Here is a 23,626-nt window from a genome sequence, read left to right as displayed (position 1 = left end):
TTTAACTGTCGTCGGTGAAAACAATTTATTAGAACGCTGTCATCTGTGTCCAAGTCAAACAATATTATCCACTGCATCTTCCAAATGTAAGAGCTGCTTTTAATTTACAGTACGAAACACATCTTTGCTAATCAGCGTCTGTAGGTTGTGTCACTGCTGAACCACAATAGTGATTAAATCATAGTTACTAATTGCTGGTGTTGTATTCTAAGTTTGGGACTCTGCAGGACTGCAACAGCATGGTGCAATTAACGACTGATTTCCTTTTCTTTTTTTTGTAATCTGCTTCTTTTCTTTGCCTCTTCTCTGGTCTCATTATTACAATGTATGAGGATTCTTCTAATTTATATTTTATTACCGAATCTCATTATTTTAAACCTTTACCACTGTCTTTCTTATCTATGCTATCAGATTATCAGTTCATTCTATATTGCAAAAACTAAAAATACTTTGTGTGCCTTTTTTTCTATTTCTGTACAACATGCTGCTGCATTTTCTTTAATAAAAATGTTGTTTAAGAGAAAAGATTTAATCATAGTTAAGATAAGTGTAGGGTATCCTCTACAGTATATGTGGAATATTCTGTTTTCTTACATTCATTACAACATTTGTATTTTTCATTTATTATTTTTTTTATTAATAGTTAATTATTTTGGTGTTTGCAAAGTTGTTTGCCTTAAGTTGACCCTTGAGGGATGAATAAAGTATTTTTAATCATATTAAATAAAGGCAAGTTCAGACCAAATACAAAGCAAATCTTAGACATGGTGCAAAGTGGTCGACTGATAAGGCCGAGGCTGACATGCATAAAAAAATCATGCATAATTCCATGATTGCATACACATTACAATATAATATAAATGGTTATCTTAACCAGTAAAAAATACATTAAGTTAAGAAGTCATTCAACTGCATTATTCTACACTTTTTTAGTGTATAATAATTTATTTTAATATAATATATATCCAAAGTTAACCAATAATGTTTTAGATATATATATATAACATATATAGATATATGTTATATTTGTGGTCATTTAGGGTGGAAAAACATGCAACAAGGAGACAGTGTCACAGGAAATTTAAGCAAATCTTCACAGCCGGACACATGAGAGTTATAGTACAAGACTCTTAACTAACCCAAAACTCACAAGGGGGAGCGCTAACATTGTTCAACAGCAGCCACACTGACAGGACTCCCTGCAGATGTGTATGCACAGGCATCAGCCCATGACAGTTATATAAAAACGCCAAGTAATTTGCCCAATCACTAATGGTGCAACTGCAAAGTCAGTGGACAGACAAGCGATCAGATGCAGATTCACTCTGGCAAGGATGTGCGTCCACATGGGTTGAAAATTGTTTTATCCCAAGCAAAAAAAATGTGCTCATCCTGCAGCACTTTGACTCCACTTTATAAACATACAGATGAGAGGAAGGAGGTGAGAAACTAGGAAAATAACAGAAAAAAGTGAAGGTCTTGGTCGGTCAAGAGGCCGAGATGTCTAACAAAAACGCTCCACATGGTCAGTGCAGGTTTCTAATGACCTACAGCTTAAGACTGCAAAAACACTCAGATTTGCATGAACAAATCAAGTCAAATATTTATTTTGTTCATGTTGAAGATCAACATCAGCTCCAGTTTTCTGTCTGGGTGCACATGAGCACACAGATTTGACAATGACACAGTTTTTTTTTGCACACAGATTACAGAGTACAGATGTACACACTCTCTGTCTCCCTTCTGAGGCAGATGGGGACACCCTTTCTCCCCCCGTCCTCCCCTGTCCTCCCCCCCTGCTAGCTTGACCGGGGTCAAAGAGCCTATTGTCATACAGAGCGCCTTGCCTCCACTTATTGTCTGTGACAGTTGGAAACCCTCAGAGCTCATACAAACCTCTGCACATTCATCTGCTCCTCCTCCTCCTGCTGCTGCCGCCCTCCCCTTTCTCCTCTTTATTTCACTCTCTCTTTCGTGCACTCCTTCCTCCCCCCCTTCCTCCTCCTCCCCCTCCACCCGCTCCCCTCTGTGTGTGCTGACTGGGCTCTTCAATCTGTCACACACACTTACACAGCTGGACCGCTACAGACACACACACACACACACACACACACACACACACACACACACACAAACACACACACACACACACACACACACACACACACACACACACACACACACACAGGAGCAAATGAAAAACTTTATCAACAACGTTATCAATGGCGTTTTACTGAAGTGAACCTCTCGGTTACTGAGATTCTTTTTGTCGTGTCTGTACAGTGAACTGAACCTATCGCTCTTATTGATGTCTCAGTCGTTCAGTCAGATGATTAGATTAGATCACATGAATCATTAATGATCCTTGTGGGAAAACTGGGTTGTTACAGGAAATAATAATAATGGTCGTGAATTAAGTAAAAATAGATTTTTAAAAAAGCTAGAAAAAGTCAAGAGAAGCAATCACAAGCAACTGATGAACATACTGACAAAAGTGAAAATATATAGTATGATTTTACAGGAAAATAAATTATGATAACTACGACAAAGATATCTTCCATAAATTCAGCTCAAAGCGGCAACTGAAACTACAGGTCTAATGCAGCCAAAACCTTGACTAGCATCTGCAGATTAATTTCATAACTGATATGCTATGATCCACATAAATTTGGCAAAGATATGAGATGGAGATAAGATAAATCAGCGCGTTCTTGCCTGCATCTCAGCAGCTGCTGCTCTGTGTTGCTATACATTGTCTGCTAATAAACAATGAAAAGATGCAGACTTCACAACAAAATCTACTGTAACTCACTTAACTCTGAAGCGACTTTCATTAAATTTGGTTTGTTATAAATGTGAGAAATTGAACATGATAGTGGTTACTTGGCAGAATTAATTCAGTTAGTGGGGGCGAGCTAATCAGATCTATGCCAAAACATGAACCATCTGAATAACCGCAACTTTCACTGGGACATGCAGACTCTGGTAAAAATACCATTCTACTGTTTTACGCATCTGAAAGAAAACCATGGAGACCACAGATCCACAATTTGACAGGATTTTGATTTCAGAAATCCCCTCTGAGTAATTTGTTTTTAGATTTGAAGATAAAAATGTCAATCAATGATTAAACTAGGATCACTGTCAGTTATAATAAATCATAATGCCTGACTGAAAATGTGATAAAAGTTAAGATATTCTATTCCTCCTTTTGCTAGGGACCCCTGTCCTACTAACTTAGACTATACTATGCAAAAAAAAGCTTTGGTCACAATTTCTGCTGGTTGCATCAAGCAGTTCTGGTGGCATTGCAGTAGGTGCTTCACCATCTCTTGCTTTCTCCTCACTTTGTTTACACATCATCATTGTGTCTGCTGATGTTTAACCTGCACAGCTTAATAAAAACACCACTAATCTGACTCATTTATATGCCAACAAATCAAAAGATTTAGCTAAAATCTGATTTTTTACTCTAATTAAAACCCAATCAGACCATTTGATGTGATTTCTGTGGTAAAATGTTACTACATCAGATTTAAATAAAAAAATTCAAAACTGCGTTCATGGAAACAATCAACTGACAAACCAGCTGTTAGGAACTCTCTCGTTGGAAACGACTTAAACAGATGTGGAAGTGGATCAAGTGAATCACTGCAGAATCTATTTAGCAGCTTCCAACACGCGTCCAGGTGCCTCTGAGCTGCGAAGGCCTCAGAGGAGCCTGGGAGCAGCGGCGGCTCCTTCACCCAGAGAGATGCACCTCAGCCGGGCAGGACGGAGATGAAAACAGCCTTTACAATGACACTGCAGTTTGAGTGGCTGCACGGCGCCATGATGCTGTGAGTGGCAGGTGGAATTTCTCTCGCTCTGTCTCTCTCTCTCTCTCTCACACACACACACACACACATATTGCTGGATTCTCACTTCAGAGCTGCACAGGGAGGCTACATGTTTCTTTCCTGCTCCTCTTCTCACTTACACGAGCAAAAAAAAAAAAAAAAAGCAGTCTCTTGTCTCATCGCAAACAACAAAAAAGCTGTCCATGTTTGTTATTCTAGGCGGGATCCTCGTCAGTTCGCCATCATTGTTTTTTGTTATGTTTTGTGTTTTGGCGTCTGCCTCAGACCGGACTGAGATGGCTGCAAGCCGACATTTGCTGTCGATGCAATTTTGACAAAAAATGCTGCTTTTGCTTTTGCTCCCAACACTGGTGATTAGGGAATATTCAGTTTATTGTAGCGACGGATTTGAGCAGCTGCTAAATGATCAAGATGCGAAAAAAAAGAGTCCTACGCCAGAAAATAGAAAAACAGTTCTTTTCGTACAGTGAGGAAAGTGTTTGTTACACAAGGACAAAATAAAAGCAACGTGAAATACGCATTTTGTTCAGGTTTGTTCTGTCACCAATAAAATGAATGACTCCTCCTGTTTGGCTGCGAGCTGTGCCCTGCAGATAGTGGCTGCTCTGTCTGTGTGTATCTAATATTAAAGGATCAGGCTTATAGATGTGAATCCAAGTGAATCCCATTCATCACAACAGCCTCAGCCCGGGGAGGGAGGGGGTTGTGGGTTGATTTATGGCATGAGACGAAAAAGAATAAATAGAGCCAATAAATTCAAAGGTATATATATATATATATATATATATATATATATATATATATATATATATATATACATATATATATATAGTGATACGATATTAATATATTAAATATATTGTATATAATACTGAAAACTGAAATTTTGCAATAATTTGAAATGCTTCTATTAGACAATTCCTCACCGCAAAAGACAAATATATTATTATAGGAGGCTGAGCAATTAACTGTAGTGGACAGGTGCAGCAACAAAAGGTATTTTAGCCACTTGAAAAAGGTAAACCCCCAAAAAATCAAAATCAAGTTAAGTGTATACGACAGTCAGAATATTTTCCATGCTTTACTTTGCATTCAGACAGCCTCTTCCAACAGGAACCCCCTGTTATATAAGCCAAATATCGTTCTCTACAAACTAACCAAACTCCATAAGCAAAATCAGTCATTTTACCTCACAGTGCACGGGAGTTGCTGGTGTGCCACTGCCTCAATCTGTTATTTTGTTTTGTTATTGTGTGACTTATATTGTTTTGAAATGTTAGTTCAGAATCACCAAAGTCACACAATAACACAAACTAACTAACACTGAGGCAGTGGTAGACCTGCAACTCCCCTGTTCTGCAAGATAAAATTACTGATTTCCCCAGTGGAGTTTGGTTGGTTTAGAGAAAACAAAAGTTTCCCATCAGAAAGGGCTGCTTGGTTGCAAAGTAAAGCAGAAAAATATTGTACTATAGCATACCCTTAAACAGATATTAATGTTCTTTTGTCGTTTAGTCGCTAAAATACTTTTCGATGCTGACCTTGTCCACAGCAGTACATCGCTTAGCTTATGTGTTGATACTCCTCTCTGCTTCTCCAAACTGTGAATGTGTAGACAATCGACAAGCACCTCCTACAACCACAAATTAAATAATCTGAACTATCCCTTTAACTACCCAGTTCTTCTTTTGTTTATTGCAAACAAATTGGAACCATAAAAAATACAACATCTGCTGCTTGCCAGAGGATTTCAATCCCTCTTAAAGTCTGATCTCTTAACATGAAAGCTGTCATGAGTTGAGTTGATCAATGCAGCGTTACAGGATGTTTATCTAAGTTAAAAAGCTGGATTAGTCCTTTAAAAGTCCGAATTATTAGCATACTGGTCACGCTGGCTAAAATGAAGATGATGTCATTATGTCTCCTGGCTTGAAGGAACACCACAAATGAGATTTGTGTCTTATGTCCAGAAACATCTCAGCAAAAACACACACACAGACCCGCAGTGGTGATCAATGGTGATCATCCCAAGGGTGTATGTGTGTGTAAGTGAGTGTGTGCGCACCGTGGGGGTGATGAGAGGCAGTGAAAGTGTTTGAGAGGGTTTATGACAGTCATATTTCACTGGCTGACTGCATTATCCCACCACTTCCCAAGGACACACACACACACACAGGCTAAACATCAGATATAAAGATGGCCAGTCACACAGACACTCACACACGCACACACACACACACACTCCCATAGACAGGCAAATAAGCAAGAGGTCAGAATCTTGCACACACACACACACACACACACACTCAGTGCAGCATTGATCTGCGGGCTGGCTGGCCATATTCCTGCTGTTCTATTTACGACTGGCCTCGCTGGGACCCTCAACACTCCCTTATTAAAAGTCTAAACACACAGGCAGCAAATGGAGAGCCGTAGAGAGCACTGAGGTGAAGGGAAACTGATATTGATCACCAGCTTCTTCATCTTTAATTATCATTTCTGCTGTTTTGACCCCTGCAGGCTGCCATAGACAGAGACAGAGTTACAGGCTGGGCAGGTAGAGGTGGAAATCTGAGAAAACAGAAACAGGAAAGTGAAATTCAGGCTCCATTAAACCAGGTAGGCGTATCCTGAAGGCCTGCCTCAGTCCTCCATGTGGCAGATGTGGTGCGGATTGATTAGCCATGCCTGTCTTGCAGGGAGGCAGGGGGCTGACTGATGTGGCCCCAGAGCTGCAGAGGTGGGGAGTCACTATGTGGAGGGGGGGGGGTCAATAAGGCTCAAAGTAACTGCTCCGCATCTGACAATCACACTACACCTGTCCTCTGACACACAGCATGTGTGTTACTGAGTCACACGTTACCTGAGCATGAAATTAGATTTATAGACTTGTGTTTATGGTAAATTCGTGCATATAATTATCACTTTTTTAGCTCTGTTATTGGTCTCCACCAATCCAGGGAAATATCTCACTCTGTAGCTGCTAAATGCTCCACCATGTTTACTAAACAGACATTAACTTTGGTGCTTTTAGAGCTTTTTCACTGAAAACATCTGCCTGCTGCGTCCAGAAACACTGCCATGAGAGCAGGGAGAGCGAACCATAAGAGCAACGTTCAGCTAAACAATGAGCCGAAACTCACTGTGAAGCTCCATAACTGAGGGGAGCTGCAGATTCAGGTAAAAAAAATTGTGTGAAATTTTGTACAAGTGTCTCCTTTCACATTCTCACATTGCTTTCATTTGATTATTTGATGCACTGTTATTGCATAAAGATTATTGCTGCTTTAAAGATGAGATGAAATGAAAAATGCCTTTTTTTTTAACGCTTCTGGATCATATCCCACTCATATTGTGCAAATATTTAACAATATATTCCTAAAAAATGCCATCAAAAAGCAAACCAGTTTCAACCTATAATATCATGTCACTTACACATCAATCAATCCTAAAGTTTTAGCAGCACAGAGCTAAGATTCATTAGTTAGCTAGCTAACAACAGCACGGTACATTGGATTATGACACGCCCACTCTTCATTGTTCAAACTGCATCCCTTCCAATGTCATGCGCCCCCTGCCAGTCCTGTTTCACTCAGAAATACAGAAGTTAAATTCTCTTGAAATGTCCTTTCATTTGGACTTTAAAAAAAAACTACAGTTCCTAACAATTTGAGCTTATTTATGCAGGTCTGTCCATCAGTTCTGGGCTTTATGACAACACTGAACTCTCCAAAGATATTAATGAGATCACAGCCTGTTGCTTTTTAGGTCACAGCTGTAAAAGCAGTGCTTCCCTGCAGACTGGGGCAGTTCAATGCAGCGTCACAACAATTATTCAGCAAGCTTATAATGTTCTTATTAACACCGTATTAGAGAGGTGATGATTCTAACACTCAGCAACTGTGGTCATTTAGAGGCTGCAGATTGTGGTGCTGGATTGCATTAGATTGAAAGGTGTTTCTAATATTTTGATACTTGATATATGTAAATTAAGATTAAAAAACATTAGAAAAAGCTCTCTGTGTAATACAGTCCAATCAAACAACATCATATATCAACACCAGCACAGTTTATCTACCTACAGAGTGAGTATATGCAGTATATTCGTCTTGTTTCAGTTTGTCAGTTTGCGTCTGACTTTGCAGTGGTTGTCAGTGAGGTATTAACGCCACTCAAGGCTGAGGGGTCTCATTCTGCATGAGTTCATGTTGGAGACCATCAGTAACCCTGCAGGGTTCAGAGTTCAGCCCCCAGTGGAGCCTCCGAACACAGAAACACACTCAGAGAGGCACTTTAGAGAGAAGCAACAAGCTTCCGCCTCTTTTAATTCGACCTTTTCAACTGCAGAGCTTCTCTACTCCGAACTGTCGGTCTTAGTTAGTCAAGAATTCATCACTGAAGGCAGTCGTTCAATATTTCAATATGGGATATTGGCGTATTTCAAAGCATCGGTGACCTGCAGCAAACAAAGACGCCTGATTTGGTCATAGCAAGACACGCGGATAAAATTTGCAAGTTGTATTGTCTCATTTTTAATTGCTATATCAAAATAAAGATCATATCACAGAAGAAGTGATACTAAAGTCTGTTCATTAAACCAGATAGCACCAGCAACTGACTGCTTTCCTTTGAAATCAAACCTGATGATGAGTTTTTTGAGCTACTGATCTTTTTATTTTATAAAAGCTGCTGTCATCATTGTCAAACTTTTTTTTGTGCATCAACAGGCCAACCTCCCCCTTAAAACGCAGCTCTTTACGAGTAAAATTCAAGCACTTTTCAAGCATTTCCAAGGTATCTAAATCAAATATTTCCAGATTCTTGGAGACTTTAGCATCACATCCAAATTGTTACTATAATGCATTTGCAAATTCCTTTGTGATTTTATGTTTTGAACATGATTATTTCATGCTTGCTAATTTCCAGAGTAAAGGATCAACCTTAATGAAAAAACAGTTTATGCTGAAAATCAAGCACCTTTTCACAAAGAATATTCAAATTTAAGAATATTCCTAACCGGTTTAAATTAAACATTTTAAAAAGCTACTGTTGCAGAAATCTAGCTAACATTTCTGTGTGTGATGGAGGTGTTGTAGCTGCAGTCTGCCTCACTCTGAGTGCTGCTGGGATATGACGGTCCGTCTGTCAGCCTGTGTGGCACTGACTGGTACCGAGGCATTACTCAGCCGGTCTGCCTGCCTGCCGGATGACGTCATGCACACAAACAAATATAAAAAAGCTGCCGTTGCCGATGTTTCATCACTGTTTCTTCAGCTTCAGCTCATTTCCTTTGCATCCTATGTATTCAGCAGTGGGGCAACGGGTCCCTCTGGTCTTTTGAAAATGAAAAACCGTCTCTTCAGAAAATTAGACTTATCTAATTTAATGTCCTCTGCACCAATAAATTCACTGAAAATAACAACTTTTGTATTAGAGTTCGGAAACAATTAGTTGGTTAAAGGATTTGCTGTTTTTCTTTGTTTCATTGATATTTAGGATTACTATTTATGGACTATTTAGTCAGACATAAGTGCAAAACCAAATGGTTTATCGGTTAATTTAGAAAATCAAGAAATTATTTGTTTATTCATCCCATTAAGTGATATTCATATGATGTAATTGTGCAATTATCTTAGCCACTTAAAAAAAATCAGTATCAATTTAAGTGTGCACTATATTAAGAAAATTTCTGCTGCTTTACTTTCTGTCAAACTTACGTAAGCCAAATATTGCTCTTCTCAGTCAACCAAACTCCATAGGCAAAAACAGTCATTTTACTTTGCAGAATATGGGAGTTGCTGGACTATGGCTTATTTTTTGACTTTGGTGAATCCAAACTAACCTTTTAAAACACTGAAGTAGACCTAACCTAAATGATTGAGGCAGCAGTAGAGCAGTAACTCATGTATTCTGCCAGGTAAAATCACTGATTTTGCCTGTGGAGTTTGGTTGGATTGAAGAGAGCAATATTCGGCTTATGTAACTGCACTTTCCCTTCAGAAAAGGCTGTCTGCCAGCAAGGTAAAGTGGTGGAAAATGTCCTAACGTCATTTCAAATAATTGGAACTGTCCCTTTAGTTTTAGTGCCATCAGTGTTAAAGAAAACAAATCACTAACACTTATTATAAATCATTGAAACTACCTGAAGGCATGCTGGAGAAGGTTTTCTCTTACTTTTTTCTGACTCAAACATTGCTAATAAAGTCATGTCACAGACACAGTGAGGGGTTTAAATTTTGGCTGTGCTCTGATCAGCTGTGACGCTCGAGCTCAGACACACTGCAGACACTTTAACTGGCGTCAATTTGCCACAATAATTTGACAAATTCATACGGAACCAAAGAAGAGATCTAATTTAGTGGAAATCATCTCGTTATAACTGATAAACAGCAGACATTTGTAATGAATAAGTCGCTTAATGAAGAGGGGAAATGGCTAACAAACAGGAAATTCATTACAGTTCTTGCATATGTGTGTGTGTGTGTGTGTGTGTGTGTGTGTGTGTGTGTGTGTGTGTGTGTGTCTGTGTGTGTGTGTGTGTGTGTGTGTGTGTGATATGTAATATTGCAGTTTTCCATCTCTCAGTCTGAGAGCTTAGAGCTGCATAAGAGGCTTAGGGTGCTGAAATCAGTGATGTTGATAAAGACTGGGGCAATGTGAGTGTGAGTGTGTGTGTATGTGTGAGAGAGTCAGGTGTGTGTTAGTATGCTAGTTCATGTGGCCTTTTGCGACAGATGTGAGCTGGTTTTGTGTGTTTGTGGGTGTGTGTGTGTGTGTGTGTGTGTGTGTGTGTGTGTGTGCAGATGGGATATTAAATACTGAAAACTGCAATCATGGCGTGGGATTAAAAACAAAGCTCTAAAATGGTGGAATGCCGTGACAGAGGACAGACAGAGGAGACAGAGAGTGAGGGAGACAGACTGTAGAGGAAGAAAATTAGCAAAAAACAAAAAAAGAAGATAAAGAAAAGCAGAGTCAGTTTTTTGCCTCAACATTATGTTTCCCATATAGTATTTGGCCAAAACTATATGGACAAATATTATATGTACGAGGGGCATTCAAAAAGTTCTAAGACAAATGACATAAATTCAAACTGAGTCAAAATAGTGTAACAAAATGACCTTGAATCGTACCACTGATGACTTATAAACAAATTTGACAAGTTACAGCATTCTAACTTTGTTATTCAATGTTCCAGGTTACATATTACAAAACCAACTTTTTTGACCGTCCAAAATGAGCCAATTTGAAGTTCGAGCAAACATCAAATTTCTAACAAAACTTCCATGGAAACCTACAGAAATCATTGAAGCTTTGCAAAATGTTTATGGAGACTCTTCACCTTCTAGAGCCGTATTTCCAAAGTTGAAGGAACGTTTGAAAGGAACAAGATTTCAGTCCATACTTGAAACGAAGAGAGAGGTTGTGACCTGGTTGACTAGACAAGCTCCAGAATTCTATCAAGAAGGAATTTCTTGGAAACATCGCTTGCAGAAGTGTATTGAGTTAGGTGGATCTTATGTTGAAAAATAATTTTGTATCTTTCATAAATAAAGTTTTTTTTCAATTTGTCTCAGAACTTTTTGAATTACCCTCGTATGTAGTATTTAACTGTCCATATACTTTTGGCCACATAGTAAGGTACTTGAATTTAACTATTTTCATGGGTGAATCAGTTCCTGCTAAAGACTATGGCCAAAAGTATGTGGACAACTATCATGCATATATAATATTTGATTGTCCTTATAGTTTTGGCCATATAGTATGGCGCTAATGATCAACTGAGTATTGAGTTTAATTATTTTCACATGTGACACAGCGGAGCTGCGGTGCTTTCTCAGCTGCTAATGAGAAACTAATCGGCACCTTCTTCTCAGTGGTCGTGTGAACATGAATCAGATCAAACATGTGACCTCCGTCCTTCAGGGCGTCTCATTAATGAACAGATTCTGTTTAAATCGGGCTCATCGAAGTTGGATATATGTGGTGGTGAAGTCACCGCTGCAGGAATGTGTCCTGTGCTGGGAGGGGTACAAATAGACACTGATATTATTGTCTGTGCAAACACACACACGCACATACACACACACACACACACACACACACACACACACACACAGAAAATATACATTCCTCTCAAGTGTTTAGACTGATGATGATGCCACGTCTCTTTGTTTCAGTGGAACATTTTCTTTTTGTATGTGCTTTAAATAAGGTTCACATTGCAGAGTAGGAAATGAAGTTTAGAAAGCGGTTTCATGACAGACACTTTTACTGGATGTTTTGGTAACTTGTCATCCCATGAGGTCAGAGGATGAGGTCAGAAAGTCGTAAAATAAGTTTAGTTCCAGTTTCATTCAGCTCAGCAAGAACTGTACTTTCCAGGCTTAACCCTTATCACTTCAAGTTTCCATGGATAAGAAAAATGGAAAAATACTTAATTCTCACACAAATTACACATAGTGCAAATTATATATATGTTGTTCTTTTCTTGATCAGATTTTCCTGAACTGTGTGAAATTCAAAATATATGCACTCTAATTCTTTAAAAAAAAACACAATAACACAAACAATCCAACAAATCAAAGCAGCAGCACATCGTTCTGCAAGGTAAAATTACTGATTTTGCCAATGGAGTCTGGCAGAGTGAGAGAAAGTGATATTTGACTCACAGAACAGCAGTTTTCTGTCATAAAAAGCTGTCTGACTGCAGTAAAAATATTCCAAATAAACTGTACATATAGACCAAAGGTTAGATAACATTATTGTTAAAACAAATTCCAGTTCAAGTGTAACCTGGACAAAACTACATTTGAATATGCGCCATCTCTGCTGTTCAACATCAGAGAAGAGAGAAAACTCTTGTTAACACTCACATTATTATCTGAGCGTCTGTCTGCTGTAACACTCAGTGAGACTCCGAAGCCCCGAGGCAATGAAACTGAACTGAAGCCATAAAAACTGCAACAGGACAGGAGAAGGAAACTTTGACGACATCAATACTAATTCATTTCCAGCTTTTAGTTCGTCTTTATGGCTTTGCCTGCGAGTCTGACCGGGGGTCAATACCTCAGTGGCGAGGAGAAGAAGAGGAGGGAAGCCGGTCGATTCTAATTATAAAACAGGTGTCGTGAATGAATATTTTATGTGGGACGGCAGCGGTTGTGTTTGTTCTCCTCGCAAACTGATGAACCAACAGATGCAGCTGGAGTACAAGTTTCATCTTTACTGGCTGCCTGCTGAGCAAATGCTGCACAAATTAGCTCTTGAAATATTAGAAGCAGCAGTGATAATTTAAGATTCTTTTACAGGCATTTTGTTCGGTTCAGCTGTTTAAAGAAATCATTACCTGCAATCTAGTTAAATTAACAAAGTTGCATTTAACACTGTTCAAGACCCATTTAATGCAATGACTAATTCCACCACAAAACTAAGTTGTGAGAGTTTTAGGGGACAAAGTAGGAGAGAAAAACAACATTTTCAAGATCTAATAACCTACAGTAAAGGTTTGAGAGAGACTGTAGCTCATGTTTGACACTGATGGAGACCTCAGCTTCTGATATTTTAAATAAGACACTAATAAAGACACCCTGAACAAACATTATGTTCAGGATAAATACATAAGAGCATGGGCTCATATTGTAATATTACAACATGTAAATGATGATGCAATTTTTATTACATGGCTTTGTTAAATATTCGATGCTGATTGGTCAATAACAGCATTCTAAGGTCTGTTATTTCTGTATATAAGACCGTTGCTATGGGGCACAGACTGTTCCTATGGAAACAGTTCTGATCATAGATTATGGAGGAACAATAAATCACTAAAATCATTTTAAAATTTATATTTTGTGTCAAATTTGGTACATAAGAAGCAGGATAATGTACAACGAGCAGGTCATTATTGTGAAATAAAATAAAATAATTTTACTTACATAGTTAATTAGCTGATGAGTCAGTGTCACCTGAGCTCCCGAGACCTGTTAAAGGAATTGTTCAGCATTTTGGGAAACACATCCTGAATGCACTCCTCTGAGTATTTACCAAAATGTTGGATAATTCCTTTGTCAACAACTGTTTTTTCCAAACTCCAAACTCCAAAATTAGTTGCAGACCTGTTTTTTACTGTGTTGCCAATTGGCTGAGTAAAATGTATACCGCCTTTTCTCAATTACCGACACATGAACAGAATAAGAAACAGAGGACAGCTCTGTGATGTCACCTCTTCCATGACAAAACCTGAAAGGGACGATGGCAGAATACAAGCTGGGATCAAGAACTTCAATACTGGTTAAAACTATAAACCAGCACAGAAATAACAATTAAGCGCCAAAATGAACAGACCATGGTGCAAACACTAACTAAAGTAACAGTAAACATAACGGACTACTCAGTCCATTCTAAAAGTAGACTTTACGACAATTCATGCTGTATTTCTGCAGGTTTTGGTCCCACAGAGGCACCATCTTTCTCTTTTGGGTCTTGAGCTGAAAAAGTTTGGGACTCCTGGTCTATAATACACAGTGATGATACAGCTTTTCTTTTGTTTGTGCTTGTTAACATGGCTTCATGTTTCATGTCAGCATTATTCTCTCGCACACAAACACACACACACACACACACAGACACACATCGCATCTCATTTTTTATGTTCTTATACCTAAATGAAAAGAGTTTTTGTTTGCTTTTTTTTACAGTCTCTGGATGATTGCAGCTGTGTAGATGCAGCGTTGTCATAAAATACTGTTACGTCCTTTTGTGTCCAGTTATATCAAACACACACACACACACACACACACACACACACACACACACACACACACACACACACACACACACACAGAAACAAATAGAAAGAGAGAGCGAGTCAGACAGAGAGAAGCTATATTTGGAAGCGGCACTGCCTTGTACTGTACGGGTATGTAATAAATCTGTTGTGCCATAATAGTGAATGGTGGGTCGTACAGCGTGTGTGTGTGTGTGTGTGTGTGTGTGTGTGTGTGTGTGTGTGTGTGTGTGTGTGTGTGTGTGTGTGTGTGAGGATGAATGGTGGCCTGTCTCGTCCCCCCGTACTGCTGCTCCCTGCTAATTGGTCGTCGGCTTAAGTGCTGCTGCTGCACTATTCTCCAGATAGATGTGATGGAGGGAGTCGCAGGAGGAGGAGGAGGAGGAGGAGGAGGGAGAGGAAGCAGAGAGGAGGGAGGAGGAGGTGAAGGAATAATGTAACAGAGAGAGAGGAGGGGAGGGAGGAATGATTGATGGATGAGATGGAGCTGGATCGAAGGATGCATGCATGAATAAAAAGGGAAGGAGGGAGGTCTGAGGGAAGGTGACTGAGGAGAGGAAGGATGGAGGGAGAACAGGAGGACGGATGGAGGGAGAACAGGGTGATCTATGAGTGGAGGAATGTAGGCTGAGGAGAGGAGAACAGAGTGAGACAAGGTCGAGTGTTCCTCCTGCTCACATTCACACTTTTTCTCATTTTACCATCCTGATTCTGTACGCTCTTAAAAATAAAGGTTCCAACCCAGAACCTTTTGCCTCTGAAGAACCCTTTTTGGAAGAAATGGTTCCTCAAGGGTTCTTTGTCAGACTACAGGTTCCATTAAAAACCCTTTTCATTCAAAGAACCCTTCAAGGATTTTTAAATTCTTTCATTGATGTAAAAGTGTTCCTAGCAGAACCCCCAAAACAATTACGCCATAGAAGGGTTCTTTGTTCTTATTGAAACCTTTCAGATGGTTCTCAGTCTTAAACCTTTATGTTGGGTTCTAGGTAGAACTCTCTGATTGGGTTCCAAGTGAAGCCTTCAGCGAAATAACAGTCCTACCACAAACAAAAAAGGGTTCTCCATATGGGGACAAGCAGAAAAGCTCTTTATGGTTCTAGTTAGCACCTTTATTTCTAAGAGTGTAGAATCTGTTCAGCCAATAAATATAAATAAATCAATACTTGGAACAATCCATATTCTTCCCTGTGTATTCTGTTGGAAACATTTCTTTAACCTCTCAGTTGTTTACATCCTGTTCGGCTGATTTTCATTGTCTTGCTGCTGCTCATTGGATTTTCTATTTTTGGCCTCATGTTGTGTTTTTCTTTTGTTTCTCCACGCGGCGTCCTCTCCTGTCACATTAACTTTGCTGCTGCAGCAACTAAAGTTCCTCCAGGGGATAATTATGGAGTTAATTTAAAAAATGTTATATATATATTTACTGTAAAACCCCAAATTAGGGGGGGTTGTTTTTATCTCGACTTCATCTTTCGACAGCTCTTATCTGAAGGAGATTTTGCCAACTTAAAATGCTGCCAAACACTGTAAGAGTTTTGTGATAAAGAATGTGTGTCTGAGAGCCAGAGGTGTTTTTATTTTAAGTTAAAATGATGATCTCATTTTGGAAAAGAACTCACATTTTTGAGCGTCCATGTTGAAATATTTGATTTTCTTGTTGCTGGATCTCATCTTGTTTTGGCTCAGTGCAACTCTTGCTCTGTGGGACTTAACTGGACTATTATTATTCCTTTAAAGGGATAGTTCAGATTATTTGAAGCGGGTTTGTTAGGAGTACTGGTGTAGGAAGCTCATCAGTGTATTTTAGTCACCTAACGAAATGTCCACCTAAAAAATAAACATATTAGTTTAAGTGTACGCTGTATTTAGAAAATTTTGACTGCTTTAACTTGTTGTCAGACAGCCTTTTCTGATGAGAAACCACCGTCACATAAGCCAAATATCACTCTCTCCATACCCGCCAAACTCCATAGGTAAAACCACTAACTTTACCTCATAGTACACAGGAGTTGCTAGCCTGGCGCCACCTCCATATGGTCATTTGTTTATGTTATTCTGTCACTTCAGCATTTTAAAATGATAGTTCAGATTCACAGAAATTACAAATTAAAACAAACGAACTAAAAAACCAAGGCAGCAGTAGATCAGTGACTCTCCTATAAAAATAAAAGTAATTAAAGTTTAAATGACTGATTTTGCCTAAGGAGTTTGGTGCTGACCATACGCCCTTGACAAAATCAGTGACTTTACCTCACAAAACGCAGTAATATAGCGTACACTTAAACTGGTATTCAAATAATCTTAACTATCCCTTTAAATTCTCCAAACATGCACGCATTACACCAGACTGTATCCACCAAATATGAACAGCTTTTATTTTGAAAAGAGAAGGTTAAAAGTGTTATAATTGGGGCCAAACGTTTCTTCAGATAAAATTCCCAAAATTTCAATGACCTCTGCCAGGTTTTCCATGACAGCTGGGGTGACTGTGTGTGTGTGTGTGTGTGTGTGTGTGTGTGTGTGTGTGTGTGTGTGTGTATGTATGGGGGGGGGGGGGGAGTAGAAGGGGGAGGAAAGGACGGCGACTAATGTCTTCCGAGGAGGGAGAGGAGAGGAATGAGACGCTTTGGCCAAGACACAGCAGCAACTCTCTACTCTGTTCATTAGACTGGCCCTGTTATTCCCGACACACACACACACACACACACACACACACACACTCAAACACACACACACACAGACGGGCCCTTGCAGCAGGTGGGCCTTTTGATTTGTCACCCAGGAAGAACCGTGTCTCATTTGCATACAGATGCCCCCTTCAGTGCTTAGGAAGGGTGCACGCACGCACACACACACACACACACACACACACACACACACACACGCACACAGCTCCTTCAGACTGGGGCCCATACAACCCCCTCTTTCTTTCTTTTTTCTTTCTTTCTTTCACTTGTCTCCCTTCCTCCCCTCTTTCTCCTCAGTTCTTCTCAGCTTTGCAGTGATTCTGGCGAACAAACCCCAGGAGATTGGAAACCATGTCTGCGTGTGTGTGTGTGAATATCTTTGTAGATATATGCTTTTCCTCTGTGGAAGCCTGCAAACTTTCCATGGATTTGTGGGTTTTTTAATGTGTACGTTTGTGTTTCTTACAGCATGTTCATCATCATCTTCAAGTGCCTTTACATGTGTTTATATGCATGCGTGTGTTTGTATCTGTGTGTGTGTGTGTGTGTGTGTGTGTGTGTGTGTGTGTGTGTGTGTGTGTGTGTGTGTGTGTGTGTGTGTGTGTCTCAGAGGCTCTTGCACCTTGCATCTGTTCTAGCTGGCAGAGCTTTCAGGAGTCTCATGTGCCGGTGTCAAACAACGGCGGCTTGTTTGCAGACCCCGACACTGAACTGATACATGCATTCACACACTCTTGGACACACACACACACACACACACACACACACACACACACACACACACCAAGACAACAAGAATGAGAGCTGAATTTCAAACCAAATAAATACTTGGAGACCGTGGTGGAGTTTAAATTTGAGGAAAAACAGAGCGTAAATGCAGCTGTGGTGAACAGAGGACAGGATGATGTGAAGCTTCACAGAAAAGTTATTGTGGAACGACTGTTATTCCCAAATTGCATCATACTGAAATTAATTTATAGACAGCCTAACACTTCATAGTCAGTGTCAGTGTTACACAGTCAGTGTATGTATACAGACGCTGAGCAAGGAACTGCTGTGGACAGGGTCAGCAGGGTTTATTTTGAATTTTTCCACTTAAAAACAGTCAAATCAATATCAGCTCAAGTGTACACTATATTTAGAATATTTTCACTGCTTTACTTTGCCATCAGACAGCCTTTTCCAACAGGAAACGGCCACTATAAAAACCAAATAACTCTCTCTCCAAACCAACCAAACTCCATAGGCAAAATTAGTCATTTAAACTTTAATTACCATTAATTTTACATGGGAGTTTCTGGTCTAATGCTGCTTCAATCAGTTAGTTTGTTGTGTTATTTTAGTGACTTTGGTGAATCTGAACCATCATTTTAAAACACAGATGTCACAAAAAAACACAAACAAACTAACATCGAGGCCGCGGTTTTGCAGCAACTCCTGTGTTCTGCACTGTAAAATGACTGATTTTGTCTGTGGAGTTTGGTTGGTTTGGAGAAAGACTTTTAGCTTGTGTAATGGCAGTTTTCAGTCAGAGGAGGCTGTCTGACTGCAAAGTAAAGCGGTGAAAGTATTCTAAATATAGTGTACACTTACACTGATATAAATTTTTTTAGTTGGACCTTTTCTAAGTGGCTAAAATACCTTCTGTTGCTGACCCTGTCCACAGCAGCTCATTGCTTAGCTTCCATGCTGGCGCCCCTGTCTGCTTCTCCAAACCTACATTTACCAACAATTTTTTTTTGGTCTTTCCAGAATCCTGCAACACAGTTATGTTCCACAGACCAACACATTTTGGAGTCATAATTATCTGATTGCAAAAACACTTTCGTCTCTTCGTTTTGTCTTCTGTCTCATTAAAAGATTTATGCAGCCGCTCTGTGTGTTCCTCACCTCACACAAACCAACATGAATTTCCAACATGAATTCCAGGCTGGAGCCCTGAAACATATTTCATAGCAGCACACTGTGTGTCCGACAAGTCTCTAACAGAGCTGGAGAAACCTCACGCTGGGATTGGCTCGGGGGCAGCGATTACATCAGAGACTCCGCAGGCGCTACGACAACACTGGGAAGTCGCTGGGAGTTTAACTGAAGGTGGGATTGTTAAATACGACTGTTTTAGGGGGAAGCATGTGACTGTAATTTTATCTCTGGAGGTTATTTTACTGCTTACAGGAACCCTGGAGGTTGTGAATATTATTTCAGAGAGAAAAGTGTGTGTTGTAGTAATAGATTTGGGTCACATAAATATGTGAATCATTCTGCCACCTGTCAGCCTGTTTCACTGAGTACACACAACTCACTGGATGCATATGAAGGCACTTAAATTTGGATGCAACATTGTTTTTCCATGTGGTTTGAGGTTAAATACGAAGTGGAGGAAGAAAAGGAGTCAAACCACAAAAATACACATGCATATTATTTTTCCTGTGATATTGTTCTCAATTCTGGAAATGCAGTTTGTCTGGACGATTTTGTCTCTTTACAAACAAATTAATGTGCGGTAAAAACATGCAAAACCTTCTTTCTCATTACATTTATTTACAACAACATCTGCTCCTGGCAACTAAAGCATGAGTAATGATTTTCTGGTTGTGTTCAGGCATCTTTAAGCACTTGGTTGAGGTTAGGAAAAGTTTGTGGTCTTGGTTAAATATTATAAAAGTCAACACTGACTTGAAGCACAAGATGGTATGCTTTGGGTTTTTTTTTCTTAGTGTAACCAAACCACCATCTTTCCTTTAACCTTACCAGGAGTTTCAGTAGTCTAACCCTAATCCTGGGGTGTCAAACTCATTTTAGCTCATGGGCCACAAACAGCTCAATTTGATGTCAAGTGGACCGGCAAAACCATTGCATAACAACCTATAAATAACAACACCTCCAAATCTTTAGCTTCTCTGAAAACGTTCACAAGTAATGAGCCGAAGAAAAGAAAGTAAGAAAAGCTGTAAGAAAAATAAGCACAGTTTCAACAATTTCTCAGTTTTTCCACATTCAGTCAGTCGACTCTTTACAAGAGCATTAAAATATGTAGAAGTGGATCTACAATGTGGCTGCAACTCATGATTATTTTCATCATCGATTAATCTGTCGGTTATTTTTTTGATTAATCGATTAGTTGTTTGGTTCGTGTGTATGGATGAGTAAAGAAACTAGAAAATATTCAACATTTAAGAAGCTGAAATCAAAGAATTTGTGCATTTTTTCTTAAAAAAATAACTCAAAATGATTTAAAAACAGCAACTAAAGTGGAAGCCACTGAGGAAATTAAATTAAATTATCTCCTGCCTTACAAACCTTTAAAAAGCTACAGTTTTGGTAGTGCCTTTACAACGCAGTTCCACCAATATTATGATATTTTAAAGATTATTACAGATTATTTTGTGTTGAAGCCGCTGATTAACATTTTTTTTGCACAAAGTTCAATATCTTTAAACATGACCAACACAAGTATTCATTACTATTTCAGAGAACTGTATTCTTGTCTTGAATTAATGACTTCTCTGGAATATTTTACATTTTGTGAACTCATTCAGTGGGTCTGATTGGACACTGGCAGACCGGTTCTGGCCCACAGGCCGTACGTTTGTCACCCCTGCCCTGATCCATCACAGTTTATTTTTATTTCTCTGATTTACGTTGTACAAGGATGATAAATTTTCAGAAAATTGAAGCAAAATAAAATAAAATAATATGTTTTTGGAGTACATGAATGCATCTTATAGCACACAGGTTTGTATTTGCAGAACTTCGAACCTACGTTTAGTTAGAAACATGCTGCTGTCTGCTGCAACTGTTCCACAGCTCAAACAAACAACACAAACCTTCAACTCACAGCAGGACAGTATGAGCAGGCTGACACACACACACTCACACACACACACACAGATCACAGCCTCCCCCTCCTCACTGCTGCAGTTGCATGTCACGTCAGGGCAGAATTAAGAGTTTAGACAAATACAATTTCACCTCTGATCCGGTAATCCTGATCTCTGGTGGACTGTGTGTGTGTGTGTGTGTGTGTGTGTGGATGTTGGTTGGGGGGGTTGCAACGTGAGCCCACTCAAGGCCCCTCTGTCCCTGAGGACTCACAAACTCAGTTACCACAAACCTAAGGCCACACACACACACACACACACACACACACACACACATGCAAATACAAAAACACACACACACACACACACACACACGGACAACTCAGCCTTTATAAATCCATAAATCTCACAGCGTTGAAACGAGGCTCTAATGGCCAATGTCAGAGAGCAACAACAAACAGGAGGTCAGCAGTTTATTCTGAAGGAATCTCACACAGACGCCCTCCAAAAACTTGTTACCAAGTGTGTGTGTTTATGGTATATGTACGTGCATGTGTGTTTTAACCTTATGAAAAACTGATGGATGAAGACTGAGATAATGAAATGTTTCCGTGATGGGTCAAAACACTTTGCTCTGATGCATCTATTCATCCTGACACACTCCATCCACCCTTCACTTCCTTTAAAAGGAAAGATGGATCGATAGATGTTCAACATACAGATACCTCTTCATCCATCCCTGCATCCATCTCAAATCCAAACTGTTGATTGGCTGTTTTCACTCTTTCCATCCATCCATCCACTGCTCATTTTTCTAAGAAAAACTCCACCCTCAAACTTTAACACTTGCTGTTTGTGATTCATTTTGCATTTCTTGTGCAGCCATTTTCTGCAGTATTTTGTTATTTTCTGTGTGTAACTGACTAAAAATTAAAAAAAAAAATATGACTTTTCTTTAAACTGTTGTATGGACCTTGGCCATTTTGACACGAAACAGCAGTGTAAACACAGGTGTTATCAGTGATACTAATTAAGGTTCTGTTCCATTCGGGTCAAACAGAGTAAGGGTGCGCGTTAGCTCACTGAAAGGGCTCCGCTGCACTAAATGGGACCTTAATTAGTATCACTGGTAACACCTGTGTTTATCCTGCTATTTCATTTTAATATGGTACCGTGAAAAAGGTCCATTCAGCATATTCACACGGCGGCTGTTTTCCTTTGACGTGGGAGGGAAGCTCAAATGCTGGAAGCAAAATGATTATGTTGTAATGGTGCGTTCAAGGTTGCAAATCATATAAATGTAGGAAATCTGACAAATCATTATCATTTCACTACTTCCTGGTTGATTGGCAAATGAAAAGACAACAGCCAGTGAAAGTTTAGAGGGACATCAGGTACTTAAAGCTAAAACAACCCATTAGCTACCATTAGACAAGAGCTAACATTAGCATTCGAACACCTCACCTAACATTACTGTTTGACAGTGTTAGGCTAAATAATCGCGTAAGAAAAACATCAATTAATTCTGAAATGTCAACAGAGGAGTTAATTTAAGATTATATTGTCATATCATGTAGTTCAACACTATCTAACAGCAATGCTAGCTAAGAGATGGTTGAATGCTAACATTAGCTGTTGTCAAATGGTAGCTAATGGCCATCAAATGTGTTATTTTAGCTTGAAAAGTGGCTCAATTTTCCTCCAGGTTTGCAGAATCCATTGTCTTTTCATTTGCTGATCAGTCGGGGAGCGATGAAATTATAATAATTTTGAATTTATACAACCCCCGTTTTTTTAAACATATATTAAAAACAGTTTATATGACCCACAAACCCATGGGAACACAGCATTTGAGTTTCCCACCCTGAGAGAAAGATGGCCGCCATGTCAATATGGTGAATTTAGCAACATTTTGTGCTTCTTGTAAATCATATTAAAGGTAGAAGACTGTGTCATCGTTTCTTTTTGAGGATGCCAAAATAAAAAAAACAGTAAATTAACAGCATAAAAGCATCAAAGGATGAATGTTCTCCTTTACTTTCCCAGCAACATCATCCATCCATCATCCATCCATCCGAAGCAGCAGCAGTGGGTTTGCGGTGGCGTCTTACCGGGGTAGAAGTCTTTGGATTTGGACAGTTTGATGGTGGCTCCAGTCTCTTTCTGCAGCTGCACGATGGTCTGACCTCCCTTCCCGATGATTGAACCCGCCGCATAGCTGGGAATCAAAACCTTCAGGAAGTACTCGCCTTCCTCTGCAACAGGAAACAGGAAACAAGAAGTCAGAGAAAGAGCTACTGCAGGTTGTATTGTCATTGCTTCAAATAAAGCTGAAAAAGAAAAATATTAAGCCACAGTATCAGCCTGTTTGAACCTTTGCCCTCATGTCTGCCTTGTTTCTTTATTTTTTTCCTGCATTCATGACAATTTTCAGCAATTTTTACAAATTCAGAGAAAAAAATCACT

The 23,626-nt window shown here is 39.4% G+C and overlaps 1 protein-coding gene across 2 annotated transcripts in view; it reads right to left on the bottom strand.

Annotated features, from left to right (window-relative positions):
* Positions 1–23,626, bottom strand: part of nova2 (NOVA alternative splicing regulator 2) — a 129,062-nt gene that overhangs the window by 71,499 nt on the left and 33,937 nt on the right. For both annotated transcript variants that reach the window (XM_084717511.1, XM_084717512.1), the window contains one exon: positions 23,272–23,415. In XM_084717511.1, the coding sequence (XP_084573637.1) occupies positions 23,272–23,415 (144 nt within the window). The remainder of the gene's footprint in view (positions 1–23,271; positions 23,416–23,626) is intronic.

The sequence above is a fragment of the Lutjanus erythropterus genome, chromosome 4, assembly GCF_056507025.1.
Source record: "Lutjanus erythropterus isolate fLutEry1 chromosome 4, fLutEry1.hap2, whole genome shotgun sequence".
Lineage (NCBI taxonomy): Eukaryota > Metazoa > Chordata > Actinopteri > Lutjaniformes > Lutjanidae > Lutjanus > Lutjanus erythropterus.
The sequence above is the reverse complement of the archived record's forward strand: the minus strand, read 5'-3'. Positions and strand labels throughout refer to the sequence as shown.